The 27,640-nt window shown below is 37.4% G+C and overlaps 1 protein-coding gene across 3 annotated transcripts; it reads right to left on the reverse strand.

Annotated features, from left to right (window-relative positions):
• On the reverse strand, positions 1-27,640 carry LOC132188463 (RAD3-like DNA-binding helicase protein). 3 transcript variants are annotated; one of them, XM_059602917.2, is made up of 26 exons: positions 27,587-27,640; positions 26,851-27,045; positions 25,719-25,944; positions 24,259-24,515; positions 23,811-23,959; positions 22,944-23,025; positions 22,576-22,723; positions 21,997-22,153; positions 21,421-21,704; positions 21,235-21,280; positions 20,786-20,927; positions 20,556-20,710; positions 19,123-19,214; positions 18,943-19,041; positions 18,771-18,839; positions 14,700-14,786; positions 12,432-12,491; positions 12,209-12,324; positions 10,896-10,953; positions 10,719-10,824; positions 2,684-2,736; positions 1,966-2,589; positions 1,309-1,454; positions 800-896; positions 636-716; positions 1-554 (listed from the first exon to the last, which is right to left on the reverse strand). In XM_059602917.2, the coding sequence occupies exons 3-25, from the start codon at positions 25,818-25,820 to the stop codon at positions 690-692; spliced, it is 3,156 nt and encodes a 1,051-aa protein (XP_059458900.2). In that variant the 5' UTR covers positions 25,821-25,944; positions 26,851-27,045; positions 27,587-27,640; the 3' UTR covers positions 1-554; positions 636-689. The 3 variants fall into 3 exon arrangements, with proteins under 3 accessions (XP_059458900.2, XP_088373241.1, XP_088373242.1); XM_088517115.1 differs by having other exon boundaries at positions 636-896; XM_088517116.1 differs by lacking the exon at positions 26,851-27,045 and having other exon boundaries at positions 636-896; positions 27,587-27,639.

Raw genomic sequence — 27,640 nt, forward strand, 5'->3', positions numbered from 1 at the left:
GGCAGTGCAAAAAGTGAGGAGTAGCTAATCCATTAAAGAAACCAGATGGATTAATAAATTGATAATAAAAAAGTTGCAATTTCTTTACATGAAAATATAATCATTAATCAAGGCTTGGAATTGGACCAGATATTATTTTCCCTTTGTAAAGAGATGGTTACAAACACCTCTTAACTTAAGCACGTGACAGAGGGCATTTCCAGTCTTTAAACATCAGCAGAACAGCAAGTGATTCCTTTCTTCTGATGCATGGCAACCCAAACGCCCTTCCACCATGAAATACTTTGAAAACCTGGAAGCAATAATTGAGGCTGTCTTTACATGAATCTTCCCACCATGGAAAGCTTGTTAGGTGTAATTCTTAGCATGGGCCAGTTGCATTCTAGCTGCAAATTTTTTGTCCAAAACCATATATGGGAAGCATCGGAATGGCCTCACCCATGAGAAAGCAAGAAAAAAGTTGCTTATATGCAGCATTAAGAGTATTCCACAATACCATCATGTTGAAGTAAGTATCCTCTTCTTCCCCCCAACTCCAGGTAAGACTGACAACACTACAAAGCAAAATTCACAATGAAATTATTAACTGCACTTTTTGCTTAAGATTCAGAGTTCCACAACTACAAAGTACTCACATTCAACTTCATCAAACGGATCTCTGTGCTTTCCCATCCAAAATTACAATCGAGTTATAAAGCTTCTCTGATTATCTTAAGCTGCACCGAATATATCATATTAGTACTCTGAGATTGAAGAATGTCAAGTTTAAAACCTGGCCGAAACAAAATATAAAACTCACTGGAGTTCCATATTTTGAATGTCGAAGTGTGCCATCATTTGTTTCAAGATACTGCTCATACAGAGAATGATATTTTGCTGGGATATAATCCTTGAACCTGTTCACAATGACAGAGGGTGAGATACTTATATCAAATATACTAAAATTATTTAGTATAAAGATAAAATGCCTAAAGAAGATAAAATTAGGACATTTCAAACAGCTAATACTGCAACAAGGCGACAAACAAAAGGTGCAGCATACATCTGCAACATTTTGAAATCATAGTACACAGGTGAAAGAGCAAATAATGTATCTGTTCTTAGGTATCAAAAACATGGCTCAGCAGAGTTTTATTACCATCCGTATCCGAGGTACCCAATATAAGCCATTGATAATAGCAACCATAAGCATCAGTAGAAAAATATACTATCTTATCAAGGGCCCTCCACCTTCAAGTCAAAAGTTTCATTGCAGAGACACGTATGCATTTGTCCCCTAAAGTATTACTGTTAAATAGTAATAAATACCTTTTAAGAAGAGGAAGCCTCTCCGGTCCAGAGAATAGACCCACAATGGATTGTAACACTTGACTTATCTTCATTGTTTTAGACTTCAGAGCCTTCATAAACTCGACAAAATTTTTATATTCTTCAGCAGTAAGCTTCTCTTTAACCTGTAGGCAAAATATTAAAAAATATATATCCTCATCCAATTTCTTCATTACATTTATAAAAATTAAAAATTAAAAAAAAAAATCAATAAAAATTTGCTCCTGTTCTTTTGTTTCAAGAAAAAGCACAATGAAACACGAGTGACCAATGCAAAAGTCCAGGAAAACCACCTCCTCTTGGAAAAAAAAATGCCATTCTAGGAGGTCCAATTTATAAATCAGGGAGGGAATATTCCAGAAGTGTTATACAAACAAACTGGCATTTGATAATGGCTTATAAAACATATCGTAAAAAGGCATGTAACAATGATAGAAACATAAGTCACCCATAAGCATGCCAGTGTTCTTTTTTTTTATTATTATTATTATTATTATTTTTTGTGGTTAAAAAGTGGAACAGCTTATATTTGTGCTTGATGGCAGCCTCATTTCCAATTTCCTTGCTACAAATTCCTCATATAAAGTTAAAGCAAACATTAGTAGAACTAAATCATTTGCATTTACTACACTTCACCTGAATCAGAAAATTAGAACCTCTGGTTTCCTCATTACCACTAAGCACAGGAATGGAATCAAAACCTTTGTTCTTCTGCCTGAGAAAATCAACTTCCCTCTTTTGAGAAGTCCCGTCTTCTTTGTGCAACAATGGTGAACCAACTTGAGCGTTTTGTGCAATTATAGTACCAGAAGTTTGTGAACTCTCAGGTTTTGCAGGATTGATACAGAAAGAAGGGCCATTTATTTCAAACGTCTTTCTATCAGATGAGTGTTCATGAGAAACTTCAATTTTTTGCATTGCAACATTTTCTGTGCTTAATAATTTACGCTTCCTGGCAGAACAAGGAGCTATCAATTCTTCGTCTTTGCTGAGTTGTTCATCCAGTAAAGAATAACCAGTCAAATCAATTATTTCGGGATCTTGATATTGCATATTTTTCCTTCCAGGCATCAGCAATTTTTTCACATTGCCGATAGGATCATTCAAATGCTTCAAAACTAAAGACTGGTTCTTAAAGGGTGTAAGAGATGAGCGATTAGCGGGGAGGACTTCCCCCACTTGGCCTGAAGCATTGCCTCTTTTAATGTCGAGTATGGAAGACAATGCCTTTACAGAGGAATCTTGACGCATTGGTGTCATCTGAAAATCCAAATCACCAACAAACAGTTATTATCATCACCAAAAATAAATAGTAAGTTTGTAAAATCTTCACAGATAAAAGTCAATGATTTACCTGGGGAAGAAATTTCTCCAGAGGCTGCTCCAGTTGTGTCTCTTCTATTTCTCCTGTGTAAGGACATTTAGCATTAGCTGCTTGAATAAATAGACTGTACTATTACAAAACATAGAAAACAGCTGCTTTAATAATATGTATGGGAGATAGAAAAGGGCACACAACAGTAGGGTTTAATTCAAAATTAAACAAAACAGCAATTGTATTGTAACAGACATCTTCCAATCTTAAGGTCCCAGATTGAAGTTATGTCATGATCTAAGTAAACATTATGAGGCTTTATGTCATAGGCACCTGGTTTCTCCATTCCAGTAAGTGCAACATGATCATTTGTGAAGCGACACTTGTTAGCTCTAAAATGAAGTCATCTCCGTCTAAGTTCACTCAGCTTCCAATTAATTTGAGAAGCATTTAAGCAGACAATATAACAAGAAGTCTTCCTCAGAATCAATTAAGAGATGGAACTTGAATGTTCAACCATGAACACTGCTAATTTTTGGCCTTCAATCATGTAGCATTTGACTTGAATGGAACTTGAATGTTCAACCATGTAGCATTTGACTCAACCATGAACACTGCTAATTTTTGGCCTTCAATCCCAATACATGTTGCTTTCTAGCATTATGTCAAAATTAACCTTGAGAGACAATATAAACTGAAAAACCATCCCCATGATTTTGATAATTATTCACATCTTATAGCAACTTAACTGTTCTCAAAGAGACATAGATCTATTAAAGGAAACAGTGCATCATCATCTATATTACAGCCTTTCCATTACCCAAATGTTTTGAGAAAAACAATTTTAATATGTCATCAGCATGGCAAACATCTAGTCAAACCAATGTAAGAAGACAAGCTTGGAATTGTTAATTAAAGTACACTACAAGTATGTCAGTATGCAACAGAAGCATTTTTCAATTTCCATTTCATAACTGTAACATGCAAGATGAGTTCAGCCTGAATGAAAAGAAATATGAAATGTCACCTGGTGATTTGGTAGCTGGAGATCCTCCAACTACAAACTTTTTTTTTCTTAACTTATAGAAATATATAGTTTTTTTTTTTTTTAATAAGTAACCAGAGAAATTTTATAAAAAATAAAAATAAAAATAAAAAACACGAAGGCGCCCCTAAGCAGGAAGTATACAAAAAGGACACAAAAAACAGGAAAAACAAAGAAAAACAACACAAAACACCAGCATAGACCCAACAACAGAAACCCCAAACACCCCAACAGAAACCAGCCCACAAGCCTAGACAACATTACATCACAGCAAGAACCCTCTTGCTTTTGTCCCAACTAGAACCATGACTCCTAGTGTCAAAAGTTGATAGAGCACTCTTAAGTTCTTCAGCTCGCTTCTCCCTTTAAGCTTAGGTGTGGAAACTGGGACCTCAAGACGCTGACCCTCATCCACTTGAGCCAAGAAATCCAAAAGGTCCTTCTCGTTCCCCTCATAGGAGATCCCCACAGCTTGAAGACAGCCTAGCATCAAACACTGCCCCGGGAGAACCAACAGCCCCTTCAAAATCACCTCCCCTCAAAGATTCTCCGACTTTAAAGGAAGAAGACAAACTCCAAGGTAAGTCCGGCATAAGCCTAGGCGGGGGACCAAAACCCATCAACTTCTCACCCACATACTGGGCCGTGGAGACCTCAAACCTCGGCGTGGGGTCTAAACCCGGCAACTTCACACCCATAGATTGGACTGAAGAGAAAGGAGATCCACCCACTCCCGATGTAATCACAAGCCAAGCACCACTAGCTAGAGGCGCCGGAAGAAGGAACCCACATTGAAGAAGGCTTACCGAAGGCTTTCTGACTGCATCCCGAGCAGGCGGAGATGCCACGACCTCAACCAACGGCAAAGAATGAAGACCCAACAAAGAAGGAGAGACAGCGGTATCAAATTCTCGTTCAACTTCCAAGAATACCTCAACACCGACTTGGAAACCGACGGATACAGAGGCGCCCTAGACTCCAACATCACGGGAAGCGAGAGGCAAAGTCTTTCACCCAACGCTGCCACCCCTAAGGAGTCATCGGAAAACACTGACGGGCCTTCCTTCCATGCCTAGGGAGCTTCCGTTTGACCAGGGACCAACTCCGGTGAAGCACTCTGTGAAGAGCTCTTAGGCTGCATTGAGGGCAAATTGCCAGAATTGGGAAGAAATTCTTAGTCTGCATCTTGAACGAGAGCCGAACCATGCGATCCAAGATCCGAAACCACATCCACTTCGGAATTGGGCTTAATACCCGAGCCTAAACCCGGCTTAGGTTAGGGTTTAAAAAGAAGCTTATTCTTGGGCTCGGACCAAAAACAGCACCGATTGGGCCTACCAAAACAGATCTTATGGGAAAGCCCAAAATGCAAGAAGCTCAAATCCAAGAGCCCAACTAGAAATAGCTAGACGGCCCACTCCACTTCATTCTTCACTCTTCTCACCCAAAGAGGAGATAACTTCTCCTTTCCCACAAGACCTCCAGCACCTTCTGCTTCAACGTCAAAACAGAGCAACATCAATCCTAGATCAGAGAGCTCAGACCCAATTCCCGAAACACCAACTGCACACTCCACCGTCCCTCAAGAATCAAAAAAATTGCCCCACAAATTTCCATCCAAATGCTACTCTATACCCAGCGGACCAAAGAACCCAACTTTAGAACCTACTGCATCTGGTGAGCTACCCTCCGCACATAGCGCCGCTGCGTACGACGAGAAATTTGAACCCACCTTCTTCCCTATCACAAAAACAACAGGGGGCAGGGACAAGGAGGGAGCAACTGTGGCTTCTAGAAAGAACACCACCTTACTCAGCTCCCATGCAAACTTACCCAACCTCTCCCTTTGCGTCCCTCCGACAATAAAATGAGCCCTTGTCGGCCCCCCTCAGCATACACCGCCAGCTCCAGGAGGCAACCGGCCCTATTCCCACCACGGCAAGCGATCAAGACTTGTTGGCCCTCTTAGAAGGATTTGACAAACTCCTTCAACCCAATGTTGCGTAGCACAGACTCAACTGTTGCAACCAACCAAATAGCACATTGAAGACCCAAAATCACCACACCAGCGAAGCCCTTCCTCCTCTCTTCCAACCGCACCAACTCCTCATCCTCCTTCATCGAAAACAGGAAAGACTTCGCCTCAACAAAGAAGCGCCGATCCATACACCCTTGCACCTCCATGTGTCACTCACATCTTTGCCGGAGGAGCACTTAGCCAAAAACCACCCCAAAAGCCACCAGAAAGGAGTGGCTAGCCCAAAACCACCAGAAAAGGGGAGCAGCTATCCCAAGAACCACCAAAAGACACCCAGAAGCTTCTTAGACTAGCCAAGGAAGACCCAAAACCACCCCAGAGCGCTGGGATCCAAAGCCCAGAGACCGATGAGGCTTTAGGCTAACAGGGCATGACAAAATATATAGTTATGAAAACTAGCTTCATAACAAGCCTAAAGCATGACTTGATTTTATGGATCTTACAACCAAAGTCAAGAACAAAAAGGGAACCAATAGAGAGTGAGTGATGAGGGGGAGGGGGAGAGAGCCCACTATGGGTGGATGAAGCTCCAGAAGATTGTATATCATCAACTGGGGCTCCTTTGATGCCCACATCCAGTACTAATTTTGTAGCAAAAGTTGGATTCTAGCCTACGAGTATGAAACAAGGGTGAGCCTACAAAGATGAACCTCGTGACAAAATGAATGCATATAAACCGAAATATGGCCAAAGGGTACCAGGAATGGTCATCATATATGATGGCAATGTGGGAAAAGAAAAGGGAAATCATATATAAAATCCTTAGGTAAACGCGCTTTTATTAAAAACTCCATGGGTATTTTTAAAAAAAAATTTAGTCCCTAGGTCACTCGAAACTACTAGAAAACTCACTACCGTCAATTTTTGTTAACTTCCGTTAGTCCACTCAAAACTCACCGTTTTAACTGATTAAAATATTATTTTTTTATTAATTTAATTTAAAAAATTAAATCTAAAAAAAAAAAAAAAAAAAAATTGAAGGGTGGCCAAGGGTGGCTCGCGGCCACCCCATGGTTGGAGGGGTGGCCTGCGGGCTACCCCAAACCCCCAAGGAGGTGGCCGCGACCCACCTCCTTGGGGGTTTGGGGTGGCCCACGAGCCACCCCATGGGTGGTTTGGGGTGGCCTGCGAGCCACCCAAACCACCTAGGGGTGGCCACAAGCCACCCCAGGGGTGGGCGAACCACCCCTGGGGTGGCTTACGGCCACCCCATAGGAGTTGGGGGGGGTGGCCAGGGGTGGCACCACCACCCCTGGCCACCCTTCAAATTTTTTTTTTATTTTTTTTTTTAAGATTTAATTTTTTAAATTAAATTAATAAAAAAATAATATTTTAATTAGATAAAAAGGTGAGTTTTGAGTGGACTAACGGAAGTTAACAAAAATTGACGGTAGGAAGTTTTCTAGTAGTTTCGAGTGACCCAATGACTAAATTTTCAAAAAAAAATACCCAGGGAGTTTTTAATAAAAGCACGTTTACCTAAGGACTTTATATATCATTTCCCAAAAGAAAATATGAGGTTGGCCCAACTATTGGAGAGCTTGTACTTGTCTGTCAAATGCAAGCAGTCCACCTTATTACATTTAGAATCTTTCTTTTCTTTTTTTTCCTTTGCTAAGCTTCTTTTCAATTCACCTACCGATCAAATAGCTGTACTTTATAACTACAGAATAGCCAAAAGACAAAAAATTTCCACACACAGCCATTGGACCCGTTATTGATATTTATGTTTTAAGTGGAGTTTAACTTCTTCTTTTTTAAATGAATGATAATAATATTATTGAAAAAAAAATGGCAAAGCCCTCATACACGAAAAGTATACAAGAGAGCTAAATACCCTAAAGACTACAACAAACTAAAAGACAAATCAGATCTACTAGATTCACCGAGTCAAAAATAGGAATATGTACAATAACCCAACCCAAAAGAGATCTCAAAAAAGATGATTTTTGAGAAAGCACATTGGACTCGCTCTACTCAAAGGCACCGATTCCTTTCTCTCCAAATGCTTTACCTTAAAAGAGCATAAATAACTTTCCAAATTGCCTCTTTGGGGTGTCCTCGCCCTTGAAATTTCCAGCAATGAAGTAGCTCTAGGATGTTACTAGGCATTACCCAAGAAAACCCGAATATGTTAAGAACCAAGTGCCAGAGATCAATAGTATACTCGCAACGGATGAGAAGGTGATTAATAGTTTCCTCATTCTTTTGCATAGGCAACACCAGTTAGCTAGAGAGAAACCCCGCCTTCTAAGGTTATCCAGAGTGAAGATTCTACCCTTTGCTGCTGTCCACAAAAAGAAAGCAATGCGAGAAGGGGCCTTAACCTTCCAAATACTTTCCCAAGGGAAATGCAGCTCAGGCCATATGCCCATTACCAAAAACGGGTTCAAACCCGTAGGAACTTGGGTCTTCAGAAAGCAAACAAGAGAAGCCCATAAATAGATTGTGCCTGGGAAGAAGACCGAAGGATATGACCTATAAGATCTGGACCACAGCAGTTAGGGGGCCTGAAATTACTATCCCTTGCTGGCATGGACTAAAAATATCCATTGGGCCTATAGCACAGCCAAGCCCAATCTGCACAAGGGCTTTCGACGAGTTCAATCTTGGCATCTAGATTTGGACCTCATAGGATTTCCCCCATTCCAAGGTGGTGTTTGGCAAACAACACCAAACACCACCACACTATTCATCTCATTTTTCAAAAAAATCAACATCAAAACATTCTCACTTTTTATATCACATCATTTACTTTTTACAACTATTTAAATTAAAAAAAAATCACTACAAAACAAAACTTTTTCACTTTTCAATACTATTTTTTCACTTTTCTATACTAATTATTACACTCATTTTTTTCCTCATCAAACATGAACAATGCCTTGTAGAGTTCATGTTGTTTACCAAACAAGGTCCAAGTGTCTATATCCCCTCTCGTCCATGCAAATACTCGGGAGTTTACAAATACCAACTTTTAGTTTGTTCAACGAATGCTAACACAGCTAACTTTGTTGGAATTTTGTATCTTCGACGAAGGGAAAAAGAGTGCACCCACCTCATGTTGTACCTTTACATTCGTTAGGAAGGACAACTACGTCTCCTCTATACGATTTTGCTACCGTAATGGGAGATGGAGATGAGCTGAACAAAGCATAGGGACCTTGAGTGTACTGTGTGATTCTGAGTTGGCCATAACTCTTACTTGAGAGACTACATGAACGAACGATCGGCCCACGAAAGCACCGAGTTGTGCCAAGATGTGGAGCAGCAGCCAGAGGAACATTTTTTTGATAAGTAATGATGCATTAAAGAGCGCAACCCAAGTACACAAGAAGTATACAAGAGAGCGACTAAGTAGAAGAGAAAGAAGAAGAGAACATAAAAAGAAAATCAGGGAAATTGATCTCTATGGGAGCAAGCCATCCTGCAGTCCACATATAGAGCGTATACAAAAAGAAATGTACAATGTCCTCAAGGTTTTTCGACAAATCCTCAAAACATCTAGCATTCCTTTCCTTCCATAAGCACCACATGAGACACAGGGAAACCATCTTCCACACCACCGCGCTTCGGGATTTACCACCTGACCACCAACTAGCTAACATCTCCTTGACGCTTCTAGGCATAATCCAGCACATGTTGAACCGAGAGAAGATAGCATTCCACAAAAAGCGCGCAACCCCACAGTGAAGAAAGAGATGATCCACAGACTCCCCTTCCGATTCACACATACAACATCGATTAATCACCACGATGCCCCTCTTCCTAACATTGTCTAAAGTAAGGGATTTCCCAAGGACAGCCGACCAAGCAAAAAATGTCACTCTCGAAGGAACCTTAGTGCGCCAAATACTTTTCCAAGGGAAATGGTTGGGCTCTTTAAGAACAATCTTCCTGTAAAAGGAGCGAACCTCAAACTTCCCTTTTCTAGAGGGAATCCACCACATATGATCCTCCCCTTCCCCCCGCAACGAGAGTGAATACAAGAGCGAGAGAAGGGAGGCTAAAGCCGCCTCCTCCCAATCATGGTTCACGGTGATGAATGGTGACAGCAGAAAACGCAGCATCTCTACAAAGCCACACCATCCCCACTTCTACTTACCTTTGGGTGGGAGAATGACACCCCGCCGCCACTAAACTCCTCAATGGACATATAGATACCATAAGAATTGCAGCTTCTCTAGTAGGAATGACTTTGTGAGTCTCTAATTTTTCGAATAAACCCCACATTGTTGTCCAGCTGAGCCACCTAATCCACCATCAATAGAAACCAAAAAAAAACACCTCTTAACCGACTGAAGTTAGCCCTTCCCCCCTCGATAACACATATACAAAGTGATTTGCCCCCTAAGTCGATAATAAACTCAAAAGATTTTGATTCAACAAAGAAGAATCTTCCCATGATGCCTTCAATACACTAGCAATCTCTGGGTGGCAAGCAAGCAAGCATCAACCACCCCGCAACAACTTCAACTACAAACTCCCAAAACACCATGGCCAAACCAATCCTAGAACCAAAGGAAACCCAGAGTCCAAAGGTAATAAAACCACCAAAAAAGACAAAAGGAAGAGGACAGAATGGAAATGGTGGGAGGAATGTGAAGATGGTGGTGGAGACAAGAGAGACAAAGGTTGAGTCTCTTTGCTATTTTCCAATTAGAAATGTGTAACTTATCATTTACATTCTATTCAGGGTTTTGTATTACTTCTCTTCTTTACTGTACTGCTAGCAAAGTGGAGTTTAACAGCATATATATACAGATGTGTGTGTGTGTGTGTGTGTGTGTGTGTGTAGAAAGTGCCCCATTCTAGAAACATTTGTGGAACGATGTGACCCATATTGCCTCCATAAGAGTTTCAGATCTCAAAGAAAAGTAAACATTAGGACCAGAATACGTAATTTCCAGACAATTCTAGTGGAATTAAACAGAGAGATATAAAAATGATAAGAAAAATGAAATTGGTAATGTTCTTATGCTGGAAGATACCCCTGTTTTCAGTTTGTACAGGCCTCAGATCTGTAGAAACCCTAGCTCCTCCATCCCGAAAAAACCGGGTCAATGTAAAAACTACATCCCCGAATTTGGAGTAACACTGCAAGAGCAGAAATGAGTTGGTACTAAAGCTTCAAAGAACAGAAATGTTATTTTAAAAGGAAAAATTACCTTGACGTGAGGCTGTATCCATAGCGATATTTGGGACTGACGATATGGCTGTGCAAACCTGTTGATAACTCATCAGAAAATAAAACATAATTAACAAAAAATACACTAATACTTGTCAAGGGTAAATATGAACATGCTTATATCAATGAGAGAGAAAAAAAATAATAAAGAAATGTAGTAAAAGAGGTTTAGTTTCTGGTTGCAAGGCAAAGTCCAAGATGAATTTTGATAACCATGTGACACGTCAATAACCGTAAACAATGGTGAACAATGAACATATTAACAAGCAAACCATTTAAGAATTACAATTTTTAAAACCAAGTGGAAATATATCAACAAAAAAAACAAAAGAAAACACTATTGAGAAAATTAGAATATATCAAACCCAAAATATCTGATATGGCTCTTTTATTAGGGAAAAATGCTTCAGAGGTCCCTAAGGTATGACTTTCTATCAAATCACTCACTAAGGTTTTAATTTTGTTGATTTATTCACCAAGGTTTTAATTGTTATCAAACAAATCCTTTCATCTATCTTCCATTAAATTTCTAACAATGCTTTAGAGGTCCCATTTATTATTTTAATTTTTTTATTAAATGGGACAAGTGTGGCCTACTGATTGGGTATGATGTGGCAGCACCATTAGAAATTTAACGGAAGGTAGACAAAATGATTTATTTGATAACAATTGAAACATAAGGGAGTAAATCAACAAATTTAAACATGAGGGAGTGATTTGATAAAGTCATAGAGACCCCTGAAACATTTTTTCCTTTTTATTATACTCCAACTGAGATTTTAAACTTCAAATTAGTTGAGAATCATACAGGAAAATCAGCTCAAAAAAATTTATAAAATTTGGTGATTTTAGAATCTGCCATACAAGGGTTTTGGGGGAAAAACAGTAGTTAAATGTCAAAACCCAAGAATTGGAACGATAGTTTAAAAGTTCTATCTTTCTTTGTTTTTTCTTTTCAATTTCTTTCTGCCAGAGGAAGGGGCAATGAAGAAGTTATTACATTCTAAAACAATTAAAAAATGGCTGATGACCAGGAAAAGTTCATATTACATTGACCACATCATTAATTCTAAAACATCTGCTAAGCTCGTGATTTGATGATATTATGTACACCGAAGATAATATAAACAAAGAGAAATAAGACAATGTTAATGCTTCAATAAGAACTGGAACAAATCGAGACAAACAAGAAAGAAAATTATCATCTCAACATATTTTTTCTTTCCAACTCAACATGCTTGGACATTTTGGTGAAATTCTGACTAAAGTGGCAGAACAAACAGAGAGAAAAACCTTTCATCACAGAAAATAATCGCTCCATAATCATGGCGATGACGGATTACACGTCCAACAGCTTGATTCACAGCTCGTAATGCTTGTTGATTATACCAATCTTCTCCTGTTAGAACCTGAAAATTATAGTCCAATAAAATTGGTAAGAAAGTTGTCAAAATCAATTTGGAAATGCATATATTACTTTAAAGTGACATCCCATGTCAAGCAATAATGAAATTACCTTACACACTTTGCTTTGGGATCGCCCCTCTTGATCCAAGTACTCACGTTTTAGACGAACCTGGTTTATTTCTCATATCAGGTGAGCAAATTAATATATGAAAATATGCATAAGATTTAATGCCAGAACTATTTAAGGAAACACATCCAAAAACAAGACCCAATCGAGACATATGTTTGTGCAATATGCTGAACATATTCCTGGTTCCAGCACAAGGGCACACTAAGCATCTTCTGTGGGAAACACTAGTACATTAGAGCAAACATGGGAACCAACTTTCATGGCCAGCAACTAAGGATATTTCCTTAAAGAAATTAAGTACACGAGAAAGCAAAAACCTAAAGATGTCTCCAAACAATAAACATAAAGAAATTTTATAATTTTAATTCCTGATGTTTCACACGATTTCAATTTGATGCATGGGTTCTAATTTCATCAATTAACCACATGAGGTTTGCCCAATTTCAAATTAATCCTTCTATCACTTTCCGTCTAAATTTTTCCATGGAAATTTGGCATGTATGCAAATAATCATGTTAAAGCCACCTCACTCCAAGGTGACCAACCAACCATGTCAAATTTGGAAAACTTTATTTTTTTTTTATTACAAATTTAAAAGAAGAAGAAGAAAACACAAAAAGGGGAAAAAATGAAAAAGATGAAGAAAAAGATAGTTGGGGTGGAGGTTGTAGAGGGGTTGCTGTGACCTGGAGAGGGTGGAGGGGAGGTACCCACCCTTTCCGTCCTTTTGCAAATGGGGTGGATATCATGGAGGCAACCTCTGTTGTGATATACCAAAAAGTTACTCCACATTGGGTGGGTGAATTGCCCACATTGGGTGGGTGGATTCTAAAGGTATTCATGAGTACCAACTCCTACATTGGTTCCTTATTAAGAGATACTAGACTTTATAAGTGATTTTATAAAGCTCCAATTGTAACTTAACTAATCATTTTGAAGTGATAGCCCAAATATGGCTAACGTTATTCCTGAGTCGTTAGATTTGTGGACCAACCCATAGCAAAATGGGTGGAGGAAAGGTGCCCATATCCTTCTACCCCTTCTAACAGGGTTGGACATTGCAAAGGTTGCCTCCATGATGCGAAGGTAGTGAAGGTTGTGAGGCCATCTCCACGACCTCAACCCCATCTTTTCTTATTTTTTGTTTTATTGAGTGGTGGAGGTGGGTGTCTCTTCGCCACCCATTCTGCAAGCGGCTGGGTCGCAAAGCCCATCTACATTACATCCACCCACTCCATGAGGGTGGATTGCAGATACACTTTCCATGACCTCCACCCCCAATGATCTCTTCTTCTTCTTTTCCTTTTGGTCCATTTTTGTCATTTTTTTCTTTTTAATGGACATAATAAAAAAAAATTAAGTTTCTAATAAATCTGATGTAAGTAGGTTAGCCAAGTCGCAGTGAGATGGCACCTCTAACATGGTTTTGTGTTCACGCCATTATAATTCTATTAAAAATTTAGACGTAAAAGTGACAGAATGATCAATTGGAAAATCAGGCAAACTCCATTATTTAATGAGATTAGAAATTTATGCATACAATTGAAATCACATGAAGATCCAGGGATTATATTTAAAATTTCCCTAAAAATAATAAATTGAAATGTTGTGAAATTGATTAGATAAAGATGGAACCTATCATAAAATTAATATGCAAATCTATGAATCTACTTGGATAAATATGTAGATATATGTTGTTGGATATCCATCGAGTATGGATTTCCATGTAAAAAAGAAAACGAAAGAAAGAAATTCTCTTGCTTGTCAAATTAATCATAGCTACATAAAAATGAACGATAAATATTTTTTAAAATAATTAAAAGATAAAGGCTCAGGTAACTCAAATCAAAAATATATCGGTGCAGCCAACCACTTGAGCAGAAGATATCTATCTAAAGTTTTAAACATCAATTGTTCTACTAATGTTACCATCACAAATGAATGGTAGGTTCAGGTACAGTTAAGCACCTTATATATCTCTATAACCATTAAAAACTAGCTTTATGTCCACAAATTGTGATCGAAATGCTAGCAGCAGCCCTCTCTAATAATTCAACTAGTCACATATGATCAACATTATATCAAGTCAAATCTGCAAAATTAAGATTTATAGTGCCTTGCACAATTGATAGGGTTCCCACTGCAAGTTCTTTAAGGCTTGAAATAGCTAAGAACTTGCAGGATATACAAAATTACAAGGACAAACAAAGTCTCAAGAAAACAAAAATGTCAAAAAGAAAATCAAACCTTAGGATCAGTCGTTGTTGCAAATGGCATACCAGTTACGATTACGGCCCTTCCAGCATGGTCAGCAAAATCTAATCCTTCACTCACCTGAAAAAAGAATAACAATCAACCACGATAGGCTAGAACCTAAAGAAGACAGAGAGTAGAAATATAAACTTCACAATTTAAGAGCGTTATTAGGCATCCAAACAGAAAATCTGCATCAAGAGAAGAACTATAAGCCAACAAAAAATTGATATAATTTATTTTACAACATTGGAAATGCTAAATTATTTGGGAAAACTGCTGCAATTAAGCATTAAAACTACTTGCTAGATTGTCAACCCCCCAGGATTTATAATTACTAGCAGTGCAGTTCACAATATCAGGACACTCAGCAAGCATGTAAGCAAAACCTTATGACCAAAGAAATCCACTTAATAACACATTTCAAGATGAAGTTTTTCAAATATAAGAGCCTTTTTACAAAATGTTCAAGGTGGCAGATGGTCGAAATACAGGACTCATTAGATCAACTCGCTGATGACTGTTAGAGTGGAACACAATGCAACAGCACTTCCTTGTGTGTACAACATGACAAATCTCTTAAACCAGCATTTCCAACTAATACAATAGTTGATCTGATGACTGTTACAGTGGAACACGATGCAACAGCACTTCCTTGTGTATACAACATGACAAATCTCTTAAACCAGCATTTCCAACTAATACAAAATTTGTATTTTACAATGTTGATTTATCCTAAGTAATTGAAATATCATTAAAAGCGAAAAAAAATTACTCAGGTACACAGGGAGTATATAGAAGAAACACCTACCTAGAATGAGAAAACGAAAAAGGAAATCATGAAAACTAAATGCCAAAGGAGGTACAAACGCAGCTGTCCAAAGATAAAAAATTAAAAAATTAAAAAATTAAAAAAATAAATAAATAAAAAGATTAAAGCTCTGCCAATGTGTTCTCGTGGTCCTCAAAACTTCAGTTCATTTCTTTTCCTCCAAAGACACCACAAAAGTCTAGAAAGTACCATCTTCCATACAATAGCACTCCTAGTGCTACCACTAGTCCACCAACATGCAAGTAAGTCAACTACTCTACTAGTCATCACCCAAGACACCCCAGACCGACAGAAAAAGGCATTCCATAAGGTACTAGCAACCTCACAATTGAGGAGAAGATGGTCCATGGACTCCCCACTCCTCTTGCACAAACAGCATCTATGAACGCAATGATATCCCTCTTCTTAAGGTTGTCCATGATAAGGATCTTCCCTAAGGCCGCCGACCAAGCCAAAAAGGTCACTCTCAAAATAACTTTAGTCTGCCAAATACTCTTCCAAGAAAAAGGATTGCCATCATTACAAGAAAGGACACTAAAGAAGGAGCTAACAACGAGCAACCTTCTTTTGGAGGGGGAACCACCAAAGCTTGTCTTCACTATCCCGTCTCACTCTAACTGAATACAACAATTTAAAGAACAAGGCAAAGACATCTACCTCCCAATTATGAGCCACTCTAATAAAGCTTACGTTGTAATAATTGGAGCAACTAGAAAACCCCAAGTAAGCCGCTACTGAAGCATCCTATGCACAAGCAATACCATAAATTTGAAAAGGCTTTGATGGGGACATAAGACACAAGGTGGGGCCTTTTGGAGTGGTAGTGTGGAACCATATTAGGGAGGGGTGGAGAGTTTTCTCGAGTTTTGTAAGATACAGGGTGGGAGATGAGTCCAAGATTAGGTTTTGGCATGCTTTGTGGTGTGGGGATCAACCCCTAAAGGAAACTTTTCCGGAATTGTTTCATATTGCGCAATGGGTGGCGGATCATACGTAGTTCATTAACGAAAATATTCAATGGAATATATCATTTTCCAAACCAAATGCATGATTGGGAGGTGGATTTGGTTACTTATTACGTTGATATTTTGTACTCTTATTAGATTGAATTAAGTTGGTGAGGATAAAATATGTTGGATCCCTTCCAAAAGACAGAAGTATGAAGTAAGGTTCCTTTATCATGTGCTGTCCTTTCCTGCTAATTTCCTATTTCCTTGGAAGAGCATTTGGAGAGTTAAGGTTCGTTCGAGAGTGGCGTTCTTTGTATGGATGGTGGCACTAGGGAAGGTCTTGACTTTAGATTCTCTAAGGAAGAGAAACGCCATCGTGGTGGATTGGTGTTATATGTGTAAGGGTGCGTTTTTAAAAAAATAATCTGTGATTTTAAACCAAATCGCAATTTTAGGATGTTTGAGATTGCGATTTTAAAAACGCAAATTTTAAAATCGCAAAAAAATCTGCGATTTTCATAAGCTGATTAGATGGTGCTTATTTGAAAAAGTGCGAATTTAAAACAAAATCACGATTTCTATTAAAAGATATTTGGCGCAATAGTTACCTTTTTTTGAGCAAGAATGAAAAAAATACCAAGAATACCCACCTAAAATATATTAAAACCCTTCTTTTCTCTTTTTTTTTTTTTTTTCTTTATCCTCTCTGTTTCGTTCATCCTTTCTCCGTCATGTAGCAGTGTGCGTTGCTGTTGTCCATCTCTCCGCCCCTTTACCAAGTAATAATTTCACCTTAATATTTTTTTTCTCTCAATATAACTCATTTGCTTTTGTAAAACTTTCCATTGTTTGGTGTTTTGTGTTATTTTATATGGTTTGTATGATTACTGTGCCTTTATATATATATATATATATATATATATATGTGTGTGTGTGTGTGTGTGTGTGTTTATGTTCTTCGACCATTTCTACAGAGTAAAATTGTGATTTTTTTTTTTTTCAAAATTTTATTTAGATTACCGTGCATGCATAGTGATCTGCAATCTATCATAGTATGCAGTGATAAATCACTGTACCCGCATAGTAATGTGATAGTGCGTGTACAGTAACCGTGTGAGGCTTTTTCTTTTTAAAAAAAAATACTGTACAGTGACCAAGATGATGATTTTTCTCAGATCACTGTTCACTACATAGTGATGTGCACAGTGACGATTTTTATGGCTTTTTTTTTTTTAAAGGTACTGTACATTAACAATTTGTGATGGATTTTTATTTTTATTTTTTAATGGGTATTGCACTGTAACAGTTTGTGATTATATATATATAATGGGTAATAAACAGTGATAATTTGTGATTTTTTTTTTATTTTAATTTTTTTTATTGTGCAGTGCACATATAGAAACAAGTAATATAGCAATATATAATTGCCTAAGCAGAAAACTCAAAGTTAATGTCAAATTATAAGTCATAGTTTTGTTTGCATAGGTGTTAAAAATGGAGGCTTATAGACAATATTAGTTATTTTACTATTATAAAGAAATGTCCTTATTGGTAATTTGGTCATGAAACCGCAATTATATGCTAATGTTATCCAAACACTCAATTAATAAAAAAAGTATTTTTTAGCATGTTTTACCAAACGCCTGTGCGATTTTAAAAAGTAACGATTTTATAAACGCAATTTTTAAAATCGCACTTATTGAAATCGCACTCCTAAACGGGCCCTAAGAGGAGTGAGGAGTCTATGATCATCTTATGCTTCACTATGAAGTGGCAAGAAATTTATGGATTTCGATTTTCTATCTATTTGGTGTAGAGTGGGTCATGGCTAGAAGGGTGATAGAATTGTTGATTAGTTGGAGAGGTCAGGAGGGACACCGTAACATTTTATTAGTCTTGTACCTCTGTGTATAACATGGACCATTTGAAGAGAGAGAAACGCAATGAGCATTGAACATTGTGAGACTTCGGTGGGATCTTAAGACCGCTTTGTTCAAATCTCTTTATACTTGGATAGCATCATATAATAGTCAGCACTTTTCTAGTTTTTTTTTTTTAATTTTTGGATTTTTCTTCTTTTTCTCCCTAATAGAGGGTCTCTCTTGTATATTTTGTGTACTTGGGGTTGCACCCCTCCAGCTTTCTAATGAGATTGAATTACTTATTAAAAAATATATACATACAAAGCAAATCTCTTTGAATCTTACCGGTCAACATAAAGTTTCAAAAGTCTGCTAGAATATAACAGAAGTTTTTTTCTTAAAAACTGGGATAAAGACATACCTTACCCCGACAAACAGCAAAAAATACTGCACCAGAAGCTGAGGTGTCCTTCAGTGTAGCCATATAGTCCTGCCCAAAAACCAAAGCAGATGGATTACCTTAGGACTGAAAAGAGGAGTCCACGTATAAAGCTGGGACAAAGCTAAGCCAATATATAGGTCATGTTAGTTACCTCAATTGACGTAGCAAACAGTGAAGATTGTCTAGGTTCTACCACAGGTTTCTTATGTTTGCAGATTCTTTCCCATATAGTTGTTGAATTTGCATGGCTCTACAAAAAATTGAACATACATTGTCAGGAGATAGAAGCAAACAGTTTCACGCCTTCACTAATTGTGTTCGAAGCCCCTACCATATTCTTCCAGCACCCGATGCATTGGTCCAAAATGTAGTAAGATGGAAAAAACACAAGCAGCCCATCAGGTACAATTCGAGCAAAGTTGACTGGAACACAAAAGTTCAAGAATTACAACTTTCACTCAATAGACTAACAACAATTATCAGGCCACTATTTGGACACCCTTCATATTCTGAAAAAGGAAGATACTTCAGTTTAAAATTCAGTACAACGCCTTGAGTTTTTTACAATAAATCACCTGTGCACGACAGAAGTTGTAATAGGTTCTAATACTAAATATGATGCATGACTTCACGAAACTCAGCAGTAGATTAAATATCCTGATAGGTTCTTGATGGTTTCTTCGATGGGATTTGATGTTAAAGGATTTTAGGAATAGTTTGGTTGGGAAAGGTTGAATCATGATGAAATTTGTGTGCTGTTCGGTATTTGAAACAGAGATTGAAAAATTGAATAAGAATAAAAATTAACCGTAGACAATCACACCAAGGTTTCCCGAGCAATAACACCTAGGAGAGAGAAGGCAATCACACCCTCAAAGTTTTGAGAAAGCTGCTGGAATGTTATTCAATCATACTGTGAATTTTGACAGATTACATAAAGGCCTTTCTTTAGGCTAATGCTAATCATTTCCCCAGGAAGATTGTCACCTAAAACACATATATAAGTAATTAAAAGAACTTCTACACCAAATAGGAAACTACGAAAACAAAATAAAAAAGGACTACAAAACTTAAAAGCAATTATAAAATTCATTTAAAACTGAACCAGCAACTTTCTAATTAAAAGAAACATTCAAGACAGACTTATTAGTAACTAAAACAACCTCAAAGGTTGCCAATTAGGCCACAGATCAAAACTAGTCCACAACATAAGAATCTTTTGGAATTCAATCTTGTTTTTTCTCAATTGGACCAGTTGCATTTTTAGGGAAGAAAATTATGTCACCCTCCAGAATATAGGAACATGAAATTCTTTGCGTGTTCTATTCTACTTTCTCCAAATCCCCAACTTCTTCGCATTCTCTTTTCACCTCTGTCTCTCACTCTGCTTAATCGAGCAAGCCAGAAGATTAACCTAGCTCGTGTATCCAACTGTCCACAACCTTCCTCTTCAAGTTATAGCAAGCACCAAGTACTAAAACCTCACTACACTGCCAATAAATTATTCATACAACAACTGGAAGTGATCAACATTCCAATAGCTATTAACATACATACCACAAGATGTGTTCGATGAATGTAAAATCCCACCTCTTAGTCAATGACTATGAATTCTAAAATTGCCCTTCATTGAAATAACAAGATTGAACTGTAAACCAAGAAATGCTATTTTGACAGCAAGAGGGGATTCAAAGAAAGAATCATAACAACAAAAATATCTTTAACCTTATCAAAATCAGCACTAGCAGTGGTTATGTTTCATACCAATAGCATTTCCAAGCTCTTGCTTGTATTCTATACATTCACGGGTCCGGTAAGAGGAATTGAAAGAGTAACCAGAAGGACCAGTTGGTACAACTCCAGCCCATATCTGACTTGGGTTGATGACATGAGGATTTTCCAACCGAACAGGAAATTCTCTGAGTAGAATAACAATCTCTATTTAGAAACTGTGAAAGTCATGACATGACCTAATTGGTAAAACAGTCACTTACAATTTCAGTTCCTGTGCAAATGAAGCCATGGGAGATAATGTGCCAGATGTCAATATAACTGAGCCCACACCCAACCTGGGGAACGCTTCCAGGGCTATTCCAGGGTTGAAACACCACCAGCTGAGTGTCCTCGATACCTTACCTGCAGAATCAAAATATATAAGATGTGTAAATTACACTATAATAGGATGATATATGTTCTTTTTTTCCTTTTCCAGAGCACGGGATATGTCCAATCACCACTATTGGACATATGTTTCACCTACTCATCTGTAAATTTTAAATGACACCTGGGAATATTAAATTTAAAAATTTGACCGTGCAAATAAGATATTATGGATCCCAAAGCCAAAAAAGAAAAGATCGGATCATGATGGAAAAAGATATAATATTATACAAGAAATAAAACAAGATCTATCCCAAAACATAAGCAAATATCTCCAGATTACCTTTTAAGCCATCTGCAGCACTTGCTTCAACTTCCTGCACATGAACCTAAAATGAACCAAAAAGTTTCAATTCAGATACCTAGTTAACACAATAAAGATAAGATACAGAAACAACACCCACTTCAAAGCAACAAGCCAAACAAGATTTGCAATCGAGCTCTTACTGTATTCCTACAATTCACTTACACGATAGAAGTTTGCATGAGCATTGCCCTTATCTCTGAAAATTATATTAAGAATGTCACGAATGCTTTCCAGCCTGCAAACAGTGCGAGCCGCCTTGTGCTGGCTATCTTCCTCAAGAAGCACAGCAGCATCATCAATTATATTAATGAGCTTAGAGGCAGTTTCATGGGTGATATTTAGATCAGCAAGTAATTCATATATGTAAGGCCCAGGCCTAGTAAATCCCAGTTCCTTGGTCTGGATAGGGACTTCAGCAATCTGTTTCTCAAGCTTCAAAAGAAGAGCTGCAAGATATGTATTATTAGCACAAAAGAAACATGACTATGTAAAGTACAATAAAGATGAACACCAGAGCATCCAGCAAAATGACTGAAAAAAAAATTATAATGCAAGCCTAGCTTAAACTGCATAAAACAATGAAACCCTCACTACCAAGTACAAACAGGATTATTAGATCGGCCAAGTTGTCTCGATAATATTACCATAATAGTGACAATATGCACTATGATACTATTGATCAAAAAGAAATGTTGAGGAATATTGATTACTTGATGAATATCTATAAATCAAGTTTACCTCTAAGGATAGCAAAACTATCTGGATTCCGTGATTTGTCATTTGCTTCTTCCCTCCTTGCCGTAGAAAGTTCAATACAATTTTTTGCTTCAGAAATGCAAGCATTTAGAAGCCAAGAAGGCAAGTCAAAAGAGGCTGCATCTGCGCATAAGCTTTCCTGCATTATATTTATATTACTTAGGCAGCTAATCTCATCTAATACATGCTGTAAGTTACTAACTCTGCATGAATTGTGGGCTTCAGTCTTTGGGTTTTTTGGGTTCTTTCTTTTGTTTACCATTTGGTTGTGGTTATTAGTTGGGTTTTTTGGGTTGGGTATTCTTGGGTTTTGTCTTTGGGTTTAAATTGGGCTACCTATGTATACTTTCTTGTGTACTTAGAGGCACATTGTACTTTTTTTGATATATACAATTTACTTACCAAAAAAAATATCAACAAAATTTTTGTTTTCAAGAACCAATAAGATTTTAAGAGTGTATGGACAGAAGAGAGAACATTCAAAAACCATCATATATAATTTCAAAGTTCAACAGCGAACTAGAATTTCCTTTGTCACAACCGTCAATCCGCTCCTCTTACCAAATTGTGAGCTTCATCAAATATGAGTATGCTGTTGTTCCAATCAAGGCTTAAAAATTTTCTATATCCCCGGTCAATAAGATAGTTATAAGGTGCAAATAATATATCAGCAGTCTTGTGGAGCTCTCTTGATACATAATAAGGACACCTACAAGAAAGAAGTAGCAACTAAATAGGGGGGCAAAATCCATATAATTGACATTATTTTATTAGAAAGTTACACCCACACCCAATGAATCTTGAACCCATAACTAAGTTCTTATAACCAACTATGATAATTTCTTCAATAAAAAAGAAAAAAGTATTTAGAAAGTAAAATGTGTATTAACATTTTAGTGGACAGAACGAACACTACTAAAAGAACCTACGGTCCAAATCTTCTTCCGACATTGACCAAATCCTCGATGTCAATAGGCTCATCTCCTAGATGAGGATTTTTCTTCATGTAGTCTACAATAGAGGTATGGAGCATGGAAGTTAGATTTGTTTGAAATGCTTATTGCATCAAAACATCAAAAAGAAAGATAATCAACAAATAGAGATTAGTTGGACAAATGTTCAGCAAGACTCATATTAGTTGGACAAAAACATCAGTAAAAACCTATTATATGATACCTTAAGAGATAATTTGGTGCGTTTAAAAAACAAATGAGTTCCACCCATGTATACTGATGTCATCAGAAATACAAATAATGGAGTGGTAATTAGTTTCAAAACTAGAGGAAGAATCACAAGCAAATTTTCAATTAGGTAACATCGACAACCAGCATTAAGTATTAATCTCAGTAAATTGTTTATGGATGAACTTACTAGATCTTCCTAAGATGAGGCCTTGTGGTGCATTATATGTGTAAATACAACATATCTTTTTTACATTTTACTCACAAAATTACTAGATCTTCTCAAGATGAAACATCTTGTTAGTCAACAAACCCGATTGGGACTGAACACTAAATTTGAACTATGGAGATATAGTATGCAATATAAGGATGTAAGATAACCCAAACGTTATTGGCCATATTTCCAATGAATAATTTTTCTTTAAAAGTACAACTTGCCAAGTAACCCATAATTTTAGGAGCAGGACTCTCTTTTTTCTTCTTTCCCCCTACATGATATGACTTAGTTTTATATATCTCTCATTGTTGAGGTAATAGACCTCGCTGTTAAATTCCCTTACTTTAGTCTTTATGGACACGTGGACAAATACATGCTCAAGGGTAAAACAGAATTACCTGCAACACGAGAATAATGAACACAATTACGCTTTTCACGCTTTCTGCACAGCAAATGGCAGGCATTTGTTTGTGCTTTTCCACGAAGTAAACTCACTTCATCATGAATGCACAACTGCTCTCGAGATCCTAATACCACCATTTTTGGCCTGCATATATCAAATATTAGCCAGTAAACGCACGTCATAATGAATGCACAATTGCTATTGATATCCTAATACTACCATTTTGGGCCTCCATAAATCAGATATTAGCAAGTTCAGGTAACAAATGTTGAAAATCACCTAAACCAGTAATAACACAAGCTCTAACCTTGAAAGGATGATTTATTAATCATCAACAGGTGTCACAGAATGCAAGCAATAGGTCTAGAGGAAAAACATCTGTGGTCTTTCCAAAATCCAAAATCTTTACTGAAAAAGAGGTCAACCCGTAAATCAACACTGACCTGTAACTGGTTCTCTTTAATTCTTGAATTACTTGCCGGATCTGGCTGTGAGTGCGCGAAGTATAAATTATGGTGGGAAGATTAGAACGCACAGACTGTGACAGTGAAACATCTGATTCACTCCCTTCATTTTGACTGCTCCTTACACTCGTACCAGTCGAGAAACCTCCCAAGCTCTTCCTCCAAGCCAGCGTGGCACAGAGAAGACACAATGTTTTCCCAGTTCCAGTAGGGCTCTCCAACAGTGCATTGCATCTCTGCCACATCATAATTGTGTACAAGCACATTGGATGTTCGGCAAGTAAAAAGCGATGTTAACATCAACAATGACAAGAAATGATGACAATGCTGTATTATTAGTCTTGACAAAATTCATATATATATATTTTTTTATAAGTAATAAGTATATGATCAAAACGTACAGAGGGGCGCAACCCATGTATACAAGAGGTATAAAAGGTAACCCCTATTAACTAGAAAAATATTTACAAAGCTCTAAGAAATCAGAAAATGTGGACTCATACGAGTTCAACCAAGTCCCGCTCCAAGAAAACAAAGTATGTAACGCCAACTTCCTCAACTCAATCATGCCGCTCTCCTTATCCTCAAAGCTGCGTGCATTCCATTCACGCCATAAACACCACATCACACATAATGGGACGAGCCTCCACATACGCAAAGCATGCCTATTACCCAATTGACCCTTCCAAATTTCGAAGATATCACTCACCTTTCGCGGCATAGCCCAACTCACTCCAAAGAGTTGAAACAAAACACTCCACACCTCATTTGCAACCTCACAATGTAGGAATAGATGGTCAATAAGCATATGCTGTGAGTGAAACTATCCAGCTCATAGAGTGATAAAACACCAGACATTTCCAGAGAAGATTCAGGAAACCATTGGGATAGTTAAACCCAGTTGTTCGACGACAAGTAGATTCAGGAATTTCCAGAGTATACGAAATCTAAATTCAAATGCCTCATATCCTATCCCAAAATATGTATCAAATGCACCAAATAGAGCAATATCGTTCTATCAATACACCAAGCAACACCAGCTCAAATGGTACTTCCTCCCTTCGTAGTAAGGTGGAGGGTGACGATGTGGTTTCATATCCCACCAGTGTGTGTGTAACTTACCAACAAATTATCTATTATACATGTGTGTATATATATATATATACACACACACCAAACAACCACCTCCTAACCAATTAATACCAATTTAGTCCAAATATATGCTTTCAAGCTTCTTAATCACAACCACATTATATAAAAATGCCAACTTGTATGTGAGAAAGCACAAAGCGAGTCTTCCCTAGCTTAAAAATAAGAAATTTCAGTTTCTTCTTCGGTAAACAATCCTGCATTTAAAAAATCCTTCCAAATTGCTATTACAAAACACAGATTGTAAACAGATATTTTGGGTCAAAATGATCACGTTTTGGAAGGCTTACTTCTTGGAGAGATTGAATGACTTTTTCCATGTAAACGAGCTGGCAATCGTAGGCCTCGAATGGGAAGTCTACATTGATGCCCCTGATGTTGTACGCCGGCATTTCTTAACTTTCTCTTCGACTCCGACAAAATCAAGAAATTTTCTCGAGAAAATGAGGCGTTGGGTTTGGACGCAAATCCTAGACCATGAGTAGCTCAGAACTTGTAAATAGAGTATGTGTTTTCCTGCCAGATTTGTGGTACAGAGGAAAGGCAAAAATAGAACACGTCAATTGAATAGGAAAAAAAAAAAAAAAAAAGTTAGTCGACTCTCTGTGCAATGTTAATGCAAATAAAATATGCATTTTTAGTGAAATTTTGATGAGAAACAAATAAATATACAAAGGCACAGAATTAAAATTTTAGGTTTGATAGTAAAACTAAAAAAATATACAAATTTTGGAGGTAACAATTTGGTTTTAAAAGAGTTACATGGGTATTAAAAAAAATAAAATAAAGTTGGGGAAGATATATAATCGATTACAGTTAGAGCATTCCCAATGGAAGAGCCATATTTTTATGTAAAATGGCTCTTCAAAATTCACTTTTATCTAATTTAGCTAAACAATTTTTAAGTGTCTACACATCCGATTAGCTATATTTCTAAAAAAAATGTGGGAAAAGATTTGAGAAAAAGATAAAGCAGGAGAGAGAAACACTAAAAAATAAAATAGCTCCCTTAAAAAGTGCTGCTACATTTAACTTTTTTTTTAGCTCTTTTAATCAAATATCTATTTTACATATATTTTTGGCTCATCCAATGTGGGAGGTTTTTTGAACATTTGAAGAGCTATTCTAGATAAAAGTAACATTTGGCTCTTCCATTGGGAATGCTCTTAGTGATTAGTGTCTTTTACTGCAACCACCATCTTAGACGGTTAATAAATTTTAATAATTATAACTACACCACCTTAGACGGTTACCAGTTATTGAAACTCAAAACCGCATTACATATTAATGTATTTTGGTGTTTTGGGCCTAACTTCGGCCTATTTAAAATGGCTAACGCAAAATTATATTAATCAAGTGAATTATTGGGGTAATGAAAGTGAAAGAATACTTATAAGATTTATGAGAAACTAATTTGCATACTGGTGTCCAAGCATGAATCACCAATAATTCTTAATTTCATGCGTGTCCGAACTGGTCATTGGTGTGTCCGGACAGGTTGGACAGAAAGTTACATGTCCCCTTCCTGATTGATACGAATTGACAAGTGTCTTATGTTCCCTTCATGTTCTACCAGATCGCCCCGTCAACCCAATCAAACGACAAGCGTCTTATGTTCTAATAAAAATTAAAAAATTAAAAATAAAATTCAGAAAAAATTAAAAATCATTAAAAATAATTAAAAAAATAAACTAAAAATTTTATTAAAAACAAAAAATTAGGGTTCAATGGGGTAGCCGTCACCCCATTTTGGCCATTGGGGTGGCTCAACCAGCGTCAAGGTCGGTGGTAGTTGTTTGAAACTTTTTTCTTTCACTGGAGGAGGGTTGACTGTTCTTGGGGGAGGAGCAGAGCTTGGTTTCTCATTGGAGCCAAAGAGGTAGCCAAAGGAACTTTGCCCGGAGCCAAAGCTCCCACTTCTGCTCATGCTTAATTCTAAGACAATGACCCAGAGAGAAAACCCAAATCCAGTCGTACCACACACAGACAACAAAGTACCAAATCTCAGAGATTTCTCTCTCGGTCTCGTCTGGTGAAGGAAACGAAATGGAAAGGGGATGGATTTGGAAGAAGGGGAAACAGAGGGGAAACAGGGGAGGGTACTCTCTGGTCCAACGAAATACATTTAACAAAAAAAAGAGAGTGAAGAGAAGGTTACCTTGATCGAATGAGATAGAGAGTGACGGAGAAGACAACTTCGTTGGAGGCTTGT

Source organism: Corylus avellana, chromosome 6, assembly GCF_965113065.1.
Source record: "Corylus avellana chromosome 6, dhCorAvel1.hap1.2, whole genome shotgun sequence".
NCBI lineage: Eukaryota > Viridiplantae > Streptophyta > Magnoliopsida > Fagales > Betulaceae > Corylus > Corylus avellana.